The following is a 20,936-nucleotide window of genomic DNA, read 5'->3' as shown; positions in this document are numbered from 1 at the left end:
AAATATTTATTATTACACCAAATTTGTCGACTTTACATCAAGTGGTGCTAGTGATGTTTCCACCTTACAAGTTCATATATTTGTCATGCTATTACCGAAAGAAAAGAATTAAGAATAATTAAAATTTCGAAGTTTTAACAACGATGACTATAAGAAGCATTGGAATATTATATGTGCAGTTTTTTAGATACACATTAAGTTTTCGTAGGAACCTTCTGTCTACATCTTCAGGGTGGAATTGTCACGTCCACAAAATCGGATCAACAATTGAAAATGGGGAAAACACAGGAAACATGATGATTTTATAAGCCTATATTCTTATTTTTAAGGAAGAAAAGTAGGCTGGAAGTAGCATCAGTTTGTCATTAAGTCATTTGATACTTTTCTTGAAGTGAAATTAAAATGCTTTAGCTGCGTCTAATACGTGATAGAGTACACGTTAATTACAGTTAATAAAATGTGTTACTTCGGGTACACAATTAAAAAATATAACTCGGGGTAACAGTAAATAATTACTATAACAATCCTCTCTCTTGAGGAAAATAAAGACACGAGATGTCATTATAACAGTGTCTGAGAGTAAGTACAGGACAAATTCAGTATTGATAATTTCTTGCCGCATATCAATGAACTTCTTTCGAACTGTCCATACTAAATGTATTGCTTGTTGTCATCTAGGGGTTCCATCATATTAAATCAGGTTCTATATAAAATACGTTTTGTAGAATGTCAAGGAGAAAAACCGAGTTCGAGTAGGCTTCATCAGAGCTCTCACGTTCAACCAACAATTTAATAACATTATTATAAGGAAGACGAGTACCGGGAGAGCTCAGTCTGTATAGCGACTGGCTACGGGCTGGACGACAGAGGGGTAGGAGTTCCAGTCCCGGTAAGGTCAAGAATTTTCTCTTCTCCACGTCGTCCAGACTGGCTCTGGGGCCAACCCAGCCTTCTATCAAATGGGTACCGGGGGCTTTATCCCCGGGAGTAAAGCGGCAGAGACGTGAAGTTGACCATTCACCTCCAACTGGTGCCGAGGTCAAGAAAATATGGATCTATACATGCGCTCCCCCATACGCCTTTATGGCGTAGTGCTTAGTGCACAGGGAAAACTTTAACTTTTATTATAAGGGAGACACTATATAGGCTATACGCTTGATAGAGCATTAGTAAGTTATTCAGGTCATCAAGCTATGTTTTAAGTTCCTGTTTTAGTGACTTAATACACACGAATTCAAGCACATACTGCAGTCTATGCCTCAGGAGTTGAAAGCTCGCTTGTTTAAGAGCCGCAGTAGGCCTACATTGTGTCTCTGACATTTCATGTAACAATTTGTAGAAGGGAAAGTTAGCAAGCATTGATGCGTCACAACCAGATACTAATAACTAATTGCTGCCAGGAAGAATTGTGCATTTCCGCTGTCGTACATACTTATTGAGATCTTTCAGACCGATCCTAGGGCCCGCACAATCTCCTCTTCAACGTATCCCTTTCTTTGTGGCTAATGCATCTTCAAAACATAGTGCCTAATTAACCAAAATGAAGATTTTATCTTTCAAGCATACTTAACTTTCTCATCTGTAAGAGTCCTTATTATATTTTCTCTGCATAATATCAAAGAAAAACAAAACGCTTATAGGGGTCCTCATGTCTGTCGAACCATCTGCATGTGGACTGTGGAAGAGCCCATCTTATCTTCCTTCTTTCTCATGTTCTACAAGCTGCGGTATAGCGTGAAGGACGCACGAAATCGTGTTGTGGGAGCAACACTGCAACACTTCTGCAGAAACGGGGTAGCCATTGCAACGGCAGTGACCGTGGCAACTATAGTAATAAACGTAAAACTATTAACGACTTTTCGAGCTTTAATGAAAAGGATCTTAAAGAGATAGGAAGGGGTGGTATGGATTAGATCGATCTGGCTCAGGATATGAACTAGTGGAGGGCTCTTGTGAACACAGCAATGAACCTTCGGGTTCCATAAAATTCTGGGAAATTCATGAGTAACTGCACAATTGGTGGCTTTTGAAGAAAGGCTCGGCTCCATGAAGTTAGTTTTTACGAGTGAAATGTATAGAGGAGGGTAACAGTCTATATATTGTGTCATAAACATGATTATTAAAAAGAACACTATCTTCAGGGATGTGACGTAGTGTTCTCCAGTGAATGTTCGCCGATGTTTCGGGAGGAATATAATGCCTCCATCTTCAGGGTTGAAGAATCTCATTCTGTCTCCTGTATGCTTCTTGTTGGCTTCTTGTTTTCCTCATTGTCTAGCCCTGAATATGGAGGCAGAATATTCGTAAGAAACGTCCGTGTAATTCTACCGGACTACACAGAATTATGTTCCAGACAATGCTACACTTCATAGTCACGGCTGTGAGTATCTCAAATCCAGTGTAGCATTATTAAAAATCTGCATTTGGTCTACAAATTCAATAGCAGAATTATGAATAGAAATATTTATTTAAAGACATGCATACAGAAACTTAAACGAATATGACAATTAATGCTGATAATGAGTTTGAGAGATATGCTAGAAACAGGAGCATTGAGAGTGCCAATATGCAAAGAAAATGTGGAAACCGTGTATATTCTGGGATGGACGATCACTGTATTGCCATGAGTGATACGTAATGTTACTTATGTATTATTAAACAAGCTGACGGGGGCAGATATTGTGATAACTGATTATGTTTCCTAAATAAGATGAAAAGCAAATCTGAAACGATTAAACAGAACAGGAATAGCAGACTAGTAACGAAATAAAGGAAAGAGGAATCCTTGAAATCCTGGGTTTCACTATTACTCACGAAGTTAAGGTCTCTGTGTCCTTTGCAGCTTTGGTTCTCGTTACATTTGACGGTATCTTCAGGCGGAGTTCAATGTAATACATTTTAAATCGGCTTACTTAAAAACAGAATTTCATTTCAAAGCCAAAAGGTTGTTAATAGAAGACTGACACATTTCCAACACATTTAAATGTACTAAAGCATATTATCCATTGTCTAGAACATGTGGGAGCCTCGAAGTCTCATAACCCTATGGACCTCCACGGGCTGTTACAGGAATAAATACTTTTTTATCCATGATGTAAAAGTGTGTTTATTCAAGATATCGTATAATTTTTAAATACAGCGAACCCTGGATATAATCGATTTCGGATATAATGTACAAAATCTGGCTGTGTATGCTTGTGACGTCTTAGAGAAATTGCACTAAGAAATTCTTTGTTGTTAGAATATTATTTAACATAAAAAAATAAAAACCTTTTAATTACATTTTGTATTGCTACTTTTATTGCGTCTGTTGGCTATGTATACTATGGTATACTTCCGCGAATACACAGTCACTCGGTTATAGCGGACAACAGTGATAACGGGCGTTCCCCCTATTAGGCCGTTGTAACGGGGGTTTATTCTATTTAATATTCTACAGAAATTGCTTAAAGTCATCCGTCTTACTTTAGTTTGTTCAATTTTTGTGAACATTACCGAGAAAATTGTGTTTATTAACCCATACTCATTAAATTACAACTTATATGCATTGGATATTCTTTAGATTACCTACTTACTTACTCGTCCGCGCTGTAGTTCAAACGGTTAGTCGCTGGCTTTCCACCGCGGCGGCCCGGGTTCGATCCCGGGTCTGGTCAAGTGGGATTTGTGGTGGACAAAGTGGCGATGGGGCAGGTTTTCTCCGAGTACTTCGGTTTCCCCTGCCAATCTTCATTCACAATCACCCTCGCCTATCATCTGGGGATGGTACAATAGGTCAGAAGTGGTCGCAGTACAAGGAACTTAGTCCCATCCACTAGCACTAAAAAAAACTTACTCACGAAGCTGAGCCCTTCTTGAGGAGCCGCCAATTGTGCAGCTACTCAAGAATTTCCCAGTATTTTATGGAATCCGAAGGTTCATTGCCGTGTTCACAAGTGCCTTGCCTTCCACTGTTAATACATAATTTAATATTCTTAAATAATCTTGGTAATGGCCCATGTATATAAACAGACAAACGATTAAGCCACAAATTTTACACAAATATTTCTATTCATATTTGCCCATATTTTTCGTAGACGATATAGGCTGACTACCACGATATTGGGACAATGAACATGATAAATCCGTGTATTAATATCAAGTATATTCACTGTAAAAATATGAAACCGCGCATCATAATATGCGTTAAATGTGATGTTTAAATGTTTAGAATGGAGTTAATGGAATAAAATATACTTACAAACAAAACCAGCACAAACATTGGCATTGTGGTTTCTTGGTCGGCATAAGCTAATACAATAAGGAGCATAGAAAACATATTTACAGATATCTAAACATAATATACCTTACGCTATAACACCAGAGATACTATGGTAACTGTTAAGTTTATTATTCGGCTGTTGGACATTTCAGAAATCTCAGACACGTTTTAATGGAATTTAAACATAAATGAAAATCTATTACAAATTAATTCTTTTCTATAGATTGGAGTCGTCTTAGTGACGTTGGCCATCTTCAGTTCAGCTGAAGACAAGGCCGAAACATCACAACAGAAAGTTGAAAGGAAGCCACAAGAAGCAGCAGCGTCAGAGAAATCTGAAGCAGTTGAGAAGGAGAAGAACCAGGAGAAGAATCAGGAGAAGAGGGGAATTATTGGTTTTGGATACGGGGGGTTTGGTGGTCATGAAGGGGGATTTGGAGGCCACGATGGTGGATTTTTAATCGGTGGTGGTTTTGGTCAACATGATTTTGGGGGAGGACTATCATCAGGAGATCACCATGAGATTAAAACCATTACCATTACCAAGAAAGTCCCATATGCAGTACCTCAACCATATCCCGTAAAAGTGCCAGTTGAGAAACCTGTCCCATATCCCGTGGAAAAGCCCGTTCCTTACCCTGTCAAAGTTCCAGTAGATCGTCCCTACCCTGTTACAGTTGAAAAAGCTGTGCCGTATCCTGTCGAGAAACCAGTCCCTTACCCAGTTAAAGTCCCTGTAGACCGACCAGTCCCCGTACATGTTCCTGTTGAAAAGAAAGTCCCATATCCAGTAGAAGTGAAAGTGCATGTTCCACAGCCCTACCCGGTGCATGTCGATAAACCTTACCCTGTCTACGTCGAAAAGAAAGTGCCAGTCCCCGCTCCTTACCCCGTCCACGTAAAGGTCCCCGTCCCACAACCCTATCCCGTCCACATAAAGGTCCCAGTGGAAGTTCCCGTTGACCGTCCCTACCCTGTTGAAATTAAGGTGCCTGTCGACCGACCTTACCCAGTGCCAGTTCCCAAACCCTACCCAGTCACCGTAGAGAAGCATATCCCATACCCCGTCGAAAAGAAAGTCCCTTACCCTGTGAAGGTCCCTGTTGATCGACCATACCCTGTTCCAGTACCCAAACCTTACCCAGTGACTGTTGAGAAGCATGTCCCATATCCGGTTGAGAAGCCTGTTCCATACCCAGTTGAGAAGAAAGTACCTGTCCCTGTGAAGGTCCCTGTTGACCGTCCATATCCTGTCCCAGTGCCCAAACCCTACCCGGTGACGGTTGAGAAGCACGTACCATATCCGGTTGAGAAACCGGTCCCATACCCAGTGAAGGTCCCTGTTGAGAAGCCTGTCCCATATCCTGTTGAGAAGCCCGTACCCTATCCTGTGAAGGTCCCTGTACCAGTGCATGTGAGCCATCACGAGGGCAGCGAAGGGTTTGGACTGCACCACTAAAGCAACCACTGGAGTAACTTACTGTGAACGTGCTGAAGAAGACATTTGTTTCTGTGTGTATCTGTGTTAAACATTGCCCACTGTTATTTGTATGCGTGTATATGTGTAAAAAGAAGACAATAAAAATCTGCAGTATTCTGGCGAAACAATTAATAGACTACTGAGTTGTGTTGTTATGAAATCCAAGCCCTTTTTTCCCCCAAAAATGTAAGTCTATGCGCTTACAGAGGTGTGGCCACAACTGGTATTAGTTATAAACACCTAGAACCGATATATCTCATAATTGCTTAAAGCTTTTGAAAGAAACAAAACATGCAAAACCTCAAAAGTACATAAAGGCGATTAAAATATGTAGTAAAATTATAATAATAAGTGAATCTTAATTCAATAGCAAGATACGAAAACAATATCTGGCTCAGTAATATTTTACAGCATAAAACATCTGTATCTAACAATTACAAATATTTCAAAAGTTATTATTACTAAAAATTCGCTTCTTTTTCCCGAGTTACATATTCTAACATAGTTCAATTTTAAGGAATCAACAAATCGAGCGATAATGAAAATGACCCTAAATAGAAGAATAAAAACGGCTTGGCTGACGAGAGTGTAGGATAGTGTTGTAAATTGTTGTACTAAGGATTTCAGTACAATAATATTTTGAAACACTTCCTTTAAAGCACAATTTTTCTCTTTTGCTGGCAAGGTCCTTTATTAGGCTTCCCTCACTTATTCTATTCACAAAAAGTTAAAGTAACACATTTACTACAAACGTACATTTCTGTCTAAAGTACTGAACATTTTCATAACACAGATGCAACATTATCTATACACAGATGTAAAGTAACAATAAGAAATAAATTTTCTAGAAATAGCCGCTTTACGCAAGATTGTTTCCGTTGGTGCTTTAACAGTGTCTATCTTCCAAATGCCAATGGTAAAAGTGGACCAGGTTGTTGGCCCACACTTCACTCTTCCTTTCCAGTTTCCTCATGTCGTTGTATTTCCTGCATAAAGCACAAAAGGTAACCATCCATAAGACACGCTACCCTTCGGCAGTGTAGCGTGCAGTCACGCTTTCAAGACCCGGTTCCTTACAAACGTTGCAAAATGTATGTTAAGGAAACTTACCCAACCGAGATGCAACTTTCTCGGTCACTTTGTTGTGTACATGAATATGGACATTCAATTTAGTAGCAGATAAAATATATCAACTTTACTCAATAACGAATAAAATGAATAAATATTCATCAAAAATTGATATTAATCTGTCTTTGTCCGCTTACAACCTGATGCTTCACCTAAATATCTTGTAATATGAGCAGCAAACAACCGAGATAATCCCAAATCAGTTCTATCCACTTCACAACCGGTTACACTTAGGGCGAGGACACACCAAGGAAACTGGCAACCGCAACGCAACTGCAATTTCCGAGAAATTTTATCAGACTGAGTTGAAGACATGTTACTGAATAGAACGGCGCAAATTTAGGAAAAAGCAACGCAGTTGCTCNAAAACACTTGACGTAAAAAATACAAAAATCAAGTTATATAAAATAGAAGTATGATATAAAATAAGAATAATATTTTTTTGGTGTTTTTACATCAACGTATCAGTCGTTNAATTTTGTCCTGCAGCCTCTTTATTGATTTCCCCAAATTTCGCTTTCTAATTGGGTTTCCTTAAAATTTTTTTTTATTTATTTTATTTTCATTTCATGCATCCTGTTGTGTTACAATATACAACCTGTTTATTATATCCGTCACAACACAACTAATGTCAAGATCAGACCATTTTCGGCCCTGCTACATGTTTCGGCTATTGATAGCCATCATCAGGCAAACACATGATTTACACACATATACACATCACTGAACCGCAGCACCAACAAAATTGGGTACAATATTATTAAAATATATAAAAAACACTTGATGTCAAGAGTACAATAAATCAAGTTATATAAAATAGAAGTATTATATAAAATAAGAATAATATTTTTTTGGTGTTTTTACATCAAAGTATCAGTCGTTGGTTTGTGAATTGTTTTTTGGCTCGTTCTCACGGACAAGTTGGAACAATCATACTTATGCGTATATAAAATTGTGTATGAGGCTCGTAATGGAGATGTAGTAAGGTAAATTATAATATTAGTCAGTGCCTCATCTCATAAAGTATTGTCCGTACTGTAGGGAATATAAATAACGACTCAATTCCGTCTGAACTTCATATTTCCACATCTTAGCTACAGACGTGGCCCCTTTAATATCAGTACTACTTGTACCTTGTGTGTTGAGGGGGGAGGGGACGGGCAAGGAGAGAAAGGGCGCCAACAGACCTACCTACTGTGTATAACATCAGAATGTACTGGCCAATAGTGTAATTGTATAGTACTCAGTTGCACTGAGCTACAGCAACTGCGTTTGTATCTCGACAGTGCAAAGCAACATTTCAGCAGCGAAACTGACACCGAGTGCAACAGTATTGCCCTCGATGAAGACAGTAACATGGAGCTTATACAGCCCCTATAGAGTATGCACTGAATGTTTTGACTCATGTAGTAGTCGCTGATTCATGCTTCTGTCGCGCCTTTAATGGTTCCGACTTCCTGAATTCCTCACAGCTCTCAAGATCGGTGTTTTGTACTGCACGTGACCTGTGACCTACTGACAGTATTGTCAAATAATCAACTTAGAAAATAAACTTAAATATCACAAAGCTTCTCTTCAAGTAATACCTTAATTCTTCGCTTGTTTCAACATTCTCAGATCCAAATATTTTGCGTACTATTTCGTTTGTTTTATATTTTAAATTTATGTATTTGTTACACGTAAATCACGATGAAAGATATCAGGCTAGTGGATTTCAAGTGTTTAAATAACTGATGTAATAAAATATTCATATTGTTGTGTTCTCTGTATATTTTATGCATAATGTAAATTAGGTAAAGGTATACCTGTACCAGGCCGTGGAGGCCAATATCAACAGAACAAGAATGAAAATGACATGCTCACCTCAATTATAAGGCATTTTGCGAAATTATATGCTCTCTCGCACAAATCGGCCTGTTCTGTAAGTCAGAAAAAGAAAACAATCTATTAATTATAGTGCATAGAGAATTTAATTATCTGAACAAGATTCTTCATTACTTCTCAATTATTTCATTGAATTTTATATAAGAAATTATATTTATGTTCAGCGAAGAGCATAGATTGAGGATGTTTGAGAATGGGGTGTAAGTAAGTAAAGGTATCCCTGTAACAGGCCGTGGAGGCCCATGGGATTGTGAGATGTTGAGGTTCCCACATTATCTAGACAATCGGCTCAAAGATGGAAGTAAGACTGTCAGTCTTACGCGCCGGCCGCGCTTTACTCCCCAGGAAAATTATTTAATTAATTCCTAGTACTCATTTCTGTTAGAAGCTGAGCCAACCCCAGGGCCATAGTGTGGCTGGAAGGGTTAGGTCAATTGAAAAAATCCAATGACCTAATCGGGGCTTGAACCCGCGACCTTCCTTGCCTCAACCAACTACGCTACCGCGGAGAACAGGGTGTTCAAGAGTTTATTTGTACCGAAGAGTTATGAAGTTACGGGAGGTTGGAGAAAACTGCACAATGAAGAGCTTCATAACTTGTACTCTTCTCCAAATATAATTATAATGACGAAGTCAAGGAAGATTAGATTGGTAGGGCATGTAGCACGAATGGGGATAAGAGGAATGCATATAGTATATTGGTGGGATAGCCAGAAGGAAAGAGACCACCAAGACATTGGTGGGTGGACAGTATTAAAATGGATCTGAGAGAGATAGGATGGTATGGTATGAAATGGACTGATCTGGCTCAGGATAGGGACTAGTTGAAGGCTCTTGTGAACACGGTAACGAATCTTCTGGTTCCATAAAATGCTGGGAACTTCTTGAGTAGTTGCACAATTGGCGGCTTCTCAAGAAGGGCGCAGCGCCATATGTCATCTGTGTTCAGTACTTCGCTGTGTGTTTGCATGTTGTTGCAGATCTTCATTTTCTCTGTTTTCGTACAGAAACAAACAAGGAAATGGCGTCAAGTTGTTAGATTAGAGGTTCTCAGAAGTAATGACTATGAAGGGTACCGTTTTCTAGTATATGACGCCGTGTAGTCCGACAGAGGTTTACCGGCTTTCCAAAGAAATATACTGCCTCCTTCTTCAGGTCTAAAGATGGAGGAAGTGCCTTCTCCCAAAGCTTCGGTCAACTTCCCCCATGGCGCCAGAAGGACAGAAGAAAGATGTATAAACATTTTAAAACAGACTGCTAACATTTGGTCCGTTTTAATAATATCGAGATGTTGTAACAATAATTTAAACCGCATTAAGCATGCAGAGCAATGGATTGAAACTCATTCGTAAGACTCATTAAACAATTAACAACCACTGGTTATTAAACATTATAATGTTAAGTGCGCCGGTCACGGTAACAGAGCGGTCTAAGGCATGTACTGTTTTCGCTCGCTTGGAAACCGGGATCGTGGGTTCGAATCCCACTCAGGGCTTGGATGTTTAGTTTGTGTGTGTGCATTTTTCTGTGTTTGTGTACAGGTAGAGGCCTTGCGACGAGCTGATCACCCGCCCAAGGAGTCCTACCGAATGTGTAAGATCAAGAAGAACCGAAGTGAACGGAGAATTTCATGGAGGTAGGCCTAGGCCCACTGGGGCTGTAGTGCCAAGGGGGAAAAAAATGTTAAGTGCAAAGATTTGTAAACAATCAGGCGAAAAGGTGATGGTTTAAATGGTTTAAAAAGTAACATAAAATTATGCTTTACTATGTATTTTTTTCCTTGGCACTACAGCCCCAGTGGGCCTAGGCCTACCTCCATGAACTTCTCCGTTCACTTCGGTTTTTCTAGCTCTTACACATTCGGTAGGACTCCTTGGGCGGGTGATCAGCTCGTCGCAAGGCCTCTACCTGTACACAAACACAGAAAAATGCACACAAACATCCATGCCCTGAGTGGGATTCGAATCCACGAACCCGGCTTCCGAGCGAGCGAAGATAGTGCATGCCTTAGACCGCTCGGCTACCGTGACCGGCGCTTTACTATATATGTAGGTAGCAAATTTCAGAGATACAACTGTATGGAAAATCTATTCATATTAAATAGCATCTTATTTTATAGTTAGGATCCGAACTTGGTCTGCAGGCTTATGCTGCACTTTTCTGTTTTGGTATGGCTTCTACTTCACTTTTACAGACAGCTGCAAAATACTTCAGGTACAGCTTCCTTGCTTAAGTTAAAGAAACCAACAAAACATCACAAATAACAAGAACACCGTCTAAAATGTGCTTCCGGTAAGTCAGGTGCTAATAGCTTGACTTTCTACTCCCACTGGGAAGCAAGCCACCGAAATGCTGTTTTGACAGATCTGGATTGGGAAGTAGTCGAAAGCTTGAAATATATAATCCTACTATACATAATGTTAGGGCAATAATTCTCCATGCTACAGTAATAAAATGAGAGACAAATGAATCACGCTTCACATCACGTCACATCCTGTAGGGTAAAAGACATAATTGGTGATACCAGGTAAACATTTCTTAACAAAGATTTCCGGTGCAACAATTTATTGAATTTATCACTACTGGGACACTTCTCTTAACGCGATTTCCTTATTGTGCAACAGAAGGAAGGACTGTGACCTCATAATTCCTCCATAATAATTTTTCAATTTGTATTTCGACATTAATTACCCTCTTTATGAAGTGTAGATTATGTTTTTCAATTCTCTCTTACAACAAGGTGACACAGTGAATTTGTTAATGAGAGAAACCTTAGCTAGACTTTACATTGGGTTTATAAATGTAAGCATTCATATTGTTCTTTTTCAGCCTACTTCCTTTATTTTGAAAAATAAAAATAGGCTTAGGGGCGCCTCTTGTTTTCTTCCCGTCTTTGTATCCCTCCTACCGAATTTTGAATTCCTGAGCCAATTTTTTTCTAACTTCGTATGCATACCATGGCACCTGAGCCTATCTCAACGGCGTACTTCATAAATCCCTCCTTCTATTCTGTGTCTCTATATGTGAATCGGTCTACTGTTGCTAAGCAACGGTTCGGTAAATATGTCTCCGGGGCAACGAATATACGCAACAATACAACAACTGTAAGATTTGAGGTTTTCACGGCGGTGACTATGAAGAAAGCAGTCTTCTGGGATGTGGCACCGTGTAGATGTGGTGTTAACCGACGTTTCGGAGGAAGGTATCGCAAGGTGCAAGCAGACCTGTTCTCACTGTCTCTTCGCTTGCGGATTTTCTTATTTTTCCTTCTACCCTGAAGATGCAGGCGATACGTTCCTCCGAAACGTCGGTTAACACGACATCTACACGGTGCCACATCCCAGGAGACTGCTTTCTTAATAGAACAATTGTTGGAAGCGTCGTTTCTATGCGGTTCATGTTGTATGAAAGGAAAGTAGATGATTAGATCTTCCCAGAACTTCTTGTTTAGTAGTAACAAAAAAAAATAGGGCGAGCTCTTGAAGTAGCCTATGTCCTTTTTCAATTCCAATATAGAATAAAATGCAGATGTATGATGCAAGAATCTGACATGTAACTTAATACGTCAAAATGTGTTTTAAAAATTAATTAAGTAATGAAATAGTCTATAGAAATGTAAAATTCTTTAAAAATACATAACATGCTAAAGGAGAAATACTTTTCAAAACGTTAATTGAATCTCTGTTATTTATATCTACCTCCATTTCTTGTGACGCAATGATCCATAATTTCCCCCAGGTCTGGGATTATAGTATCGTTCGGGAATCCTTGAAGTTTCTCAACCAATATTTTTTGTTGAAATGTGCCGTCGGTATCAATCTGAAATACGGGTTATATTGAAGTTCAAACGATAAAACCAACAAACTTACATTCATAACTTTGAGATAAGATTTTACGATAATATGACTGAATTTCCTGCCACAGTAACGTCTGGCGCCACTAATTATCTAACGGAATTAGTGAACCATAAGCAAAGTCATTGTTTTCTATATTCTAATTTTTAGCTTTCTTTTCTTTTATTGCTAGTGGTGTGGGACTAAGTCCCTTGTACTGCGGCCACTTCTGGCCTATTGTACCATCCCCAGATGATAGGTGAGGGTGATTGTGGAGCAATTGGTGGAATGAAGATTGGCAGGGGAAACCGAAGTACTCGGAGAAAACCTGTCCCAGCGCCACTTTGTCCACCACAAATCCAACTTGATCAGACCCAGGATAGAACCCGGCCCGCCGCGATGGGAAGCCAGCGACTAACCGCTTGAGCTATGGCGCGGCCTCAATTTTTAGCTTACACATGAGATAAAACAGTTAAATTTACAATATTAGCAAAATTAAATTTTATTTCATATAACCATGAATACAACTTTAGAGGCAACTAACATGTGTTAGAAATCACTGCGTGTTTTGGTTCCATAGGACATTGTCACGTGGTACAATCTCCAGGAGCTCTTCCTTACTGGAATATGATCCAGTTCTTCAGCAAGTTCACACCATTTGATCTATATTAAAATACCTGACACGCAATATGAATTGAAACGCATTATATGCATTTTTCTTAAGGAAGATGCCACTTGGGAGACAAGAGGATAGATGGGAAGAAGTGTTGACATACTCGTACTTCCAAGATGAACAGCGAGTGAACATGCTAAATGGATCAAACGCAGTGAAGGCAGGTTTTAATGGCTGGCGTCTATGAACACGCAGGCGAATTTTTAGGTTCCACTGAAAGTGGTCTATATGTTATGAATTGAATGATCATCACGAGAGAGCTCATTGGTGACTATCGTGAGCTCGGAGATCAACTTTCGGTTCCTATTTAAGAAACAAGAACTTTTAATTATCTGTACAACTACCAACTTTTCAAGTTAGTCTCTGTGTCGTGTAAATCGTTAATTATTTAATATGTATATATAATCTTACCATTCCTCCTTTGTCCATAAAACAATGAATGAAGCACTGTAAAAAAAAAAATATATACATGAGAACATATTTATCTTTTACTTATAGCAGACTTCCGAATGAACTACGTCTGGGAATCACAAATCATATTATTTACAGAAGAACTACCTATCCTACGGAGAACGTCGTAGTTTAGTTGGTTGAGGCACTATACTACAAGCCGGAATGTCACGGTTTCGATTCCCGATGAGGTCACTGAATTTTTCAACAGACGTAATCCTTCCAGCCGCACTATGGCCCTGGGGTCGACTTAGCCTCTAACAGAGTAAATGAGTACCAGGAATATGCCTCGGGGTAAAGGGCGGCCGGGGCGTAAGACTGACACTCTCACCGCCATCTGTGAGCCGATTGTCTAGAAAATATGGGAACCTCGACGTCTCACAACCCTGTAGGCTTTCACCGTCTGTGAAAGGGATATCTTTACATTACTACCTATCATACACCAATTTTATGCCCTGAAAGCTCATTAGAAATAAAATGCGATTTCTGAGGGACCTATATTTCTCTGTCTCGTCTTTCATTTACTCATCAGCTTAAACACAGATAGCATCGGATTCCGAAGCAATAAAACTGTGGGTTGAAATGACGTGCTTGTCAGGAATGCAGTAAGAATTTCAGTACATTTCAATGCCTCACTTACGTATGGCTACTCCCAAACCGTCCTGCTATGGATCCACCGTCACCAATGTTACACCTCGACTTGAAACTCGACCATTAATGGTGAATTTACGAGTTATATTTATATGAATTTCTATAAAGATAAAAATATCTAAAGGTATCCATGTAACAGACCGTGAAAGCCCATAGGGCTCCCATCGAGGCTCCCACAATTTGTCTAGACAATCAGCTCACGGATGGCGGTAAGGTTGTCAACCTTACGCTACGGCCGGCCTTAATCCCCAGTAAGATTCCTGGTACTCATTTCTGTTACAGTCTAAGTGAACCTCGGGCCATAATGCGGCTTAAAGGTTAGATCAATTGAAAAAATCCACCTCACTGGGACTCGAACTCGCGACCTTCCGGCTTGTAATACAGTGCCTCAACCAACTATGCTACCGCGTGCCCTCATATGAATCTCTATTGAAACAAAAATAATGACAACAACAATGTTATCTATAAACAAAAAGCAGTCCGGAATATTGTTATAAAGTAGTTACAACTTCACACTCAGAAGTCCAGTATTCTATCCTCAGTCCGGAAATTGGATACCCTGACATGGTTTGGCTCCATACCTTAATCAAAATGCCAAGATATTCTCTCAGAACAGGTCACGACCACCTCCATATCTCGCGATCTTTCATTCAGAAACGACGCAACAAAATTATGTTCTGTTAATAAACATCGTTAAATAAACCTTATACCTGTACGAAGAGAAAACAAGAACAGCCAGAGAGTGACTTTACAATTCAGAGTAATTTGCTTCCTGAAACTGAAGATGATGTAAAGAACAAATCTTGCTTTTTGCTTATCTGATGCTTGGGTTGCAAAACCGGTTTTAAATACAGGTCAGTGTAATTGACCCCTTAAACTGCGCATGACTGATATCTCTGAAGGTAAGACAGATTGATAAATCGACCAAATTACTGAATGACTGTACTTTGGAAGATCTGAAGTTCTCATGCTCGAGTATATAAATATGCTGTCGTCGCGGATGTGACGCCGTGTAGTCTGACAGAATGTTACAATTTTTTTCTGAGGAACAATTTTATATCCTCAAGATTTAGGCAGCAGTATCATCCGAAATTTTGGTAGCTTGTACCAGACTACATGGCATTACAAGCTGATCACAGTGGCCGTGCTGTCTAAGGCATGAACTGTCTTCGCCCGCTCAAACACTGGGATCGTGAGTTCGAATATCACTTGAGGCATGGACGTCTGTGTGCGTTTATTTCGTGTTTGTGCTGTCCTGCGTGCAGGTAGGGGCCTTGGGACTGGCTCATCTCCCATCCAAGGAGTCCTACTGACTCTGTAAAAGATAAAAAAACTGAAAAGTGGTTAAAGCCTAACAAAGGGCTGTAGAACAATGGATGGATTGACATAGCATCACATCTCAGAAGACGGTCATCTTTCCTTTACTTTGTGACGACTGTTCAGTGGGGGTTTAAATGAAGCAGATCAGTCTCTTTACTTGGCGCTACAGACATATGCAGACAAATAATCTTATTCGGACAAAACGGCGAGACTCCTTGAACCGGATCACAAGTTAACAACGGAGAAACGCACATGCAAACAGTTGTTTCTCGAGAATGATTCAAAACTCTCGATTATATGCCTTTTTCTTTTTAAGCGGAAGTTGAAATCCACGCTTCCGCCCTCTGAGGAAGAATTTTCTCGTAATGCCATTGAACCCACCTGTTCACTCTACGTAGCTTTGACGTCCCAAAAGTAGGTAAATAAATATCACGACTCATGAAAGTGAAAGTTCTACCATGGCCAGAAGTTGTTATGGATGTAGAGTGAAAATAGCGAACTTACCATCGGAGTTTTGTCTGATTCGTCCGGGAAACTCCCGAAATTCAATAAACGGACATCATATTCTGCAAAACGTAAACACAGCTTTCATTATGACGTCGCTATTACAGTGCACTGCAGTAAGCCTCAGAGTTTCATGAAATGGAAGGAATATTCTGACCAGTTGAGCGAATATTAGCTCACAAAGAACATCTCTGCTTCATAAAAATGGTTAGATAGCTATTACAATCAAGTGGCCGCGCCATAGCACAAGCAGTTAGTCGCTGTCTTCCCACCGCGGCGGCTCGGTTTAGATCCCGGGTCTGGTCAAGTGGGATTTGTGGTGGACAAAGTGGCGCTGGGGCAGGGTTTCTCCGAGTACTTCGGTTTCCCCTGCCAATCTTCATTCCACCAATTGCTCCACAATCACCCTCACCTATCATCTGGGGCTGGTAAAATAGGCCACAAGTGGCCGCAGTATAAGGGACTTTGTCCCATCCCACTAGCAATAAAAAGATAATATTACAATCTAATATAAGAGAAACGTTATTTAAAGATTCAAGTATCTCGTTACGCTTACAATATCCGTTTGTACAAATATTGTTATTGGAAGTTAAAATATTTTGTATTAGTCGGGCAGTTCGAAGCGATATTCTGTTGCGTTTCTGAAATATGTAGCTTGGCTTCTGTTTCTCAGGCAATGCGCTAGGCATTCTGACTTAAGAATTATGGGACCATTATTTATAAACATTTGTTACAACACCATAATTATACTCAATTACATGTCTGGGCGTTCAATGTTGTCATCCTCAGATGGATGTATTACCAACTGAATACTGTGATACGACGCCTGAAAGCTGGAATAGTAAAATCAGAGGAGACGTCCATTGTTAGGCGACTGCTCGGTAAACACATTCCCGCGGCAACGATTTTGCAAGCAACAATCGAATAACTTCTGTTTCTAGGTTAGGGCGCTGTAAACACGCCTTCTCAACAATAGAGAGGCTGTGTTTTCTGCGTGGTGCGTGCCGAGGGGTTATAAAGAGGACAAAGAAGATCGTCTGGGACACATGAGTCTCGAGACGCCAACCTGTGCGGGCACGAAACTTGATATCCAACTTTGGGAGAATGAAATAGATTTAGGGTGTCTGAAAACAAAGTACTGAGGAGAATAAGGTTATATGTAGCTAAGATAGAGGAAGCAAGAGAAGAAGAAAGAAAATTACATAGTGAGGAGCTTCATCATATTGTTAGGGTGACCTAACAACGGAGCATGAGGTGGAAGGCGCCTGCAGCATCCATGGGAGGGACGTGAAATATGTACAAATTTTCTGTCTGAAAGCCTGAAGGAAATACACCACATGGCAGACCTAGGCGTAGATTTGAGAACAATATTTAAATAGATATTATGGAATCAATGTGTCAGCTTGTGGATTGAATTAATTTATTAACAAAATTAAGTTACCAATGATCATGTTATGAATAGTAAAGAGTTGTCCCTGTGCTTAATTAGTTAATTACTATGTCATGAAGACCTATGGGTGGAGTGGAGATATAGCTCCACCATTCTTGACTTCGGCAGTAGATGGAGGCGAGTGGTCAGCTTCACGCCCCGTCCACTTTACCTCCAAGGAAAAATCCCCTGTATCCATTGGATAAGAGGTTGGATAAGCCCCAGAGCCGGTCTGGACGCTGTTCAATTCGTAGCCCGTCGCTTTACCGACTGAAATGTCCCAACTCTGCTACTTAAGGTTTTATTGAAAATTAATCTGAAGGTGTTTTATTCAATGTTGAATTGTGCATAATTACAATAAAATAATACAAAGTAATGCTTTACAGTATTTCATGCCGCATAGGAAGTAATTTGTCTTAAAGACACATATTCTGAAATTAATTTAAGGAAATGCTAATGCACTTGATACTTCAATTGCTTGTCATGTTGACGGACTCCTTCCTCGGGAAGCACTGAAGTCACGGAAGGCACTCCAACGATTCAAAGTGAAAACAAAATGGGTCTGAAGTGATGACACGGCATAACTACTGAATTAATTTGCGTCAGCGAAACTATGTCTAACAACATCAAGTGGAAGACGCACTGGCAATTGGACTCAAACACTTTATAACGAGGGCGAAAATTGCATAATTTCCGGGATTATTTAAACTTACAATCTGAAATCAAATTGCTTATTTCCCGGAAGAAGACCAAACAAGAAAAATATCTTACAATATGTTAAATATCATAGTACAAGCAATTGGATATTATACGCTGGCTTCTCACCTCGGAGCCTCGGGTTCAATCTCATGTGACTTAATGTGAGATGGTGGATTCTTCTCAGAGTTTCGTTGGTTTCCCTCTGATAATCACAATTTACTATTGCTGATACTCATTTATCAGCGCTCCCTGAGAAGTGCGATAACCAGAGCAGGCAGCACGTTATCACATGATCGGTATTTAAGCCCAGAGCTTCATCTCGACCCAGAATTTGTCTTGTTATAAAAAATTCCGTGATTTTAGTCCGCAAGCGAACTATACCGACCGAGCGACTGCCGCTTGTTGGCGAAGTTAGTGCCAACTTTTGCGGGTAGAAGGTGTCGCGTGGTCAGCGCAACGAATTCCCACGACCGTTAATTTCGTTTTTTTAGACCGGAGCCACTATTTCCTTCAAACAGCTCCTCAATTATCACATTGAGGCTGAGTGAATCCCGTTCCAGACCCACTACTCCTCAGAAAAGGTCTTATAGCGCCGGGAATTGAACCCGGTCCTCTGGATCTATAGCCAGGAACTCTGACCACTAGACCTATGGTGTGAGAAATTGAAGTTTTGTTTATAAAAATATGAAAATAATGAATTGAAGCAAAACGTTAAAGCCGGTATACCTACCGTCTGAGATAGGGAAAGTCTCGTTGCATTGGTTGCGTATGTCGGTAAGCACGCTATCGTATCCGCTTGCAAATGCCTGGAATTAAAACAATATGCAAGTACGTGTGAAAATAAATACAGTGGACTCGTAAAGCAGTCAGGGACGTTTCGGGTGTGATACCGGGATGAGGGAAAGTCAGCTTATTCACTGACCCTGAACATAATTAGGAAGACGTTCCTGTAATTAAAATATTATGCAAAAGTGAGAAGATAAAAATTGCTCAATAAAATGACTACGCGACGAATGCCCTGGGCAGAGCGGATTCTCAGATTTCAACATAAGGTTGAAAAAATAAGCTGTAGGTTTAACAGTGTTGAAACCAGATCTTTAATCCAGGATAGTTGCATCCACCTCCCACCTTTACAACCTGATCTGCATTTCAATATTATCTTTGAAATTTTCCTCTTCTTATAGATGGTCGCTTTCCAGTAGATTTCCTATCAAATATTCTGTATACATGTTTTGTCTCTCTTATCCAATCTACCTAGATTTCCCTAGACTAGCACTGGATGATCTCTATAGACTATTATATTCGTCGCTATGAAATATACCTAAAATATTACATGATTTCATCCTCCTTAGGCCCATAATTTGCTTAAACACATCCTTGACTTAAAACGTGACATTTACGTTCTTCCATCAAAATAACAGACATTAAGAAACATGATCAGTGACCGATTCGCTGCCTAATAGCATCTGAAACAAGATAGAGATGGATTCCAGTGCCTTTTAGATCATTTCTTTCTTCCTTAACCTTTCATATACCTTACCGTGTCGAGGTAAGCAAATTTTATTAGTTCAATTAGACGTATTCCATATCGGTACAGAGCAGAGGGTCAATTTGAATTTTGTTGTGTCAAGAGAATGCTGAGACTTTCAGTTTGACTAGAAATGAACCGTGACACTAATGTAGGGGAAATTTATAAACCTGAAATGACGATATCATCGCTTTTGCATTTATAATACAGTAAAATTAAACAACAAAACACTAACTTATTCGCCTCCTATAGGCCTTTGTAATCATAAAAGCATAATAACAGTAATAATAATGATATTGAAAGCGTCGTCAAACAACTTACAAAAATATCAATAATAGTTATTTTTTTTTATTGCTAGTGGGGTGGGACTAAGTCTCTTGTACTGAGGCCACTTCTGGCCTATTGTACCAGCCTCAGATGATAGGTGGGGGGTGATTGTGGAGCAATTGGTGGAATGAAGATTGGCAGGGGAAACCGAAGTACTCGGAGAAAACCTGCTCCAGCGCCCCTTTGTCCACCACAAATCCCACTTGACCAGACCCGGGATCGAACCGGAGACCCCTCGGTGGGAAACCAGCGACTAACCGCTTGAGCTATGGCGCGGCCCAAGTAAGTAAGTGTTACAGCATGTCTCTTGTCTAAACCTAAGTCTTTACCAAGACCGCTTCCGTGGTTTTATCTCACGTGTCCTCATTTATAACATTTCCTCCCTGACGTAATAATTTTAATATTCTTCGTTACACTATACATCATCACTTCAGATCAGAAAGACGGACTGTGTACAAATTTTACATTATTTACTGTAATGTACCTTCANGAACCCCAAATCCTACAGGATGGCATTCCTTACATGATAACGAAGTATACAATTATAAAAATATTAAAACTTCACTTAGAATATTTATATTACAGTTCCAAGAACAATGCGACCACTTTATTCCTTAGAATTTTAACTTTTTAAAACATGTTTCGGCCCCAACCGGCCATCATCAGGGACTTCAATTCGCCAAAACTGTTAAAGCAAGTGTTACGTAACTTCGAACAATGCCAAGAGTAACCTTGAACGCGCAGAAGAGAAATTTCAGACAAGGGGGTG

General features: G+C 39.9%; 2 protein-coding genes across 3 annotated transcripts in view; one reads left to right on the top strand and one right to left on the bottom strand.

The window, feature by feature from the left end:
* Positions 1-4,484: 4,484 nt before the first annotated feature.
* LOC111875728 (repetitive proline-rich cell wall protein 2-like) lies at positions 4,485-5,854 on the top strand (the record flags this gene model as incomplete). The annotated part of the gene is made up of 1 exon (XM_023872206.2): positions 4,485-5,854. A coding segment is annotated over one exon (1,236 nt), but the record flags the coding sequence as incomplete, so codon positions are not given.
* Positions 5,855-6,400: 546 nt separating this feature from the next.
* Positions 6,401-20,936, bottom strand: part of LOC111875731 (general odorant-binding protein 84a) — a 17,507-nt gene continuing 2,971 nt past the window's right edge. Inside the window, exons 2-7 of one of the 2 annotated variants that reach the window (XM_023872213.2) lie at positions 19,043-19,118; positions 16,185-16,246; positions 13,671-13,706; positions 12,452-12,572; positions 8,733-8,788; positions 6,401-6,727 (exon numbers count right to left, since the gene is read on the bottom strand). In XM_023872213.2, coding sequence (XP_023727981.1) covers positions 6,689-6,727; positions 8,733-8,788; positions 12,452-12,572; positions 13,671-13,706; positions 16,185-16,246; positions 19,043-19,118 — 390 coding nt within the window. In that variant the 3' untranslated portion in view covers positions 6,401-6,688. The remainder of the gene's footprint in view (positions 6,728-8,732; positions 8,789-12,451; positions 12,573-13,670; positions 13,707-16,184; positions 16,247-19,042; positions 19,119-20,936) is intronic. The other variant, XM_023872212.2, reaches the window with a different exon arrangement.

Source organism: Cryptotermes secundus, unplaced genomic scaffold, assembly GCF_002891405.2.
Source record: "Cryptotermes secundus unplaced genomic scaffold, Csec_1.0 scaffold590, whole genome shotgun sequence".
In the NCBI taxonomy this organism is placed as follows: domain Eukaryota; kingdom Metazoa; phylum Arthropoda; class Insecta; order Blattodea; family Kalotermitidae; genus Cryptotermes; species Cryptotermes secundus.
Note: the sequence above shows the minus strand (reverse complement) of the source record. Positions and strands in the feature narration are given on the sequence as shown.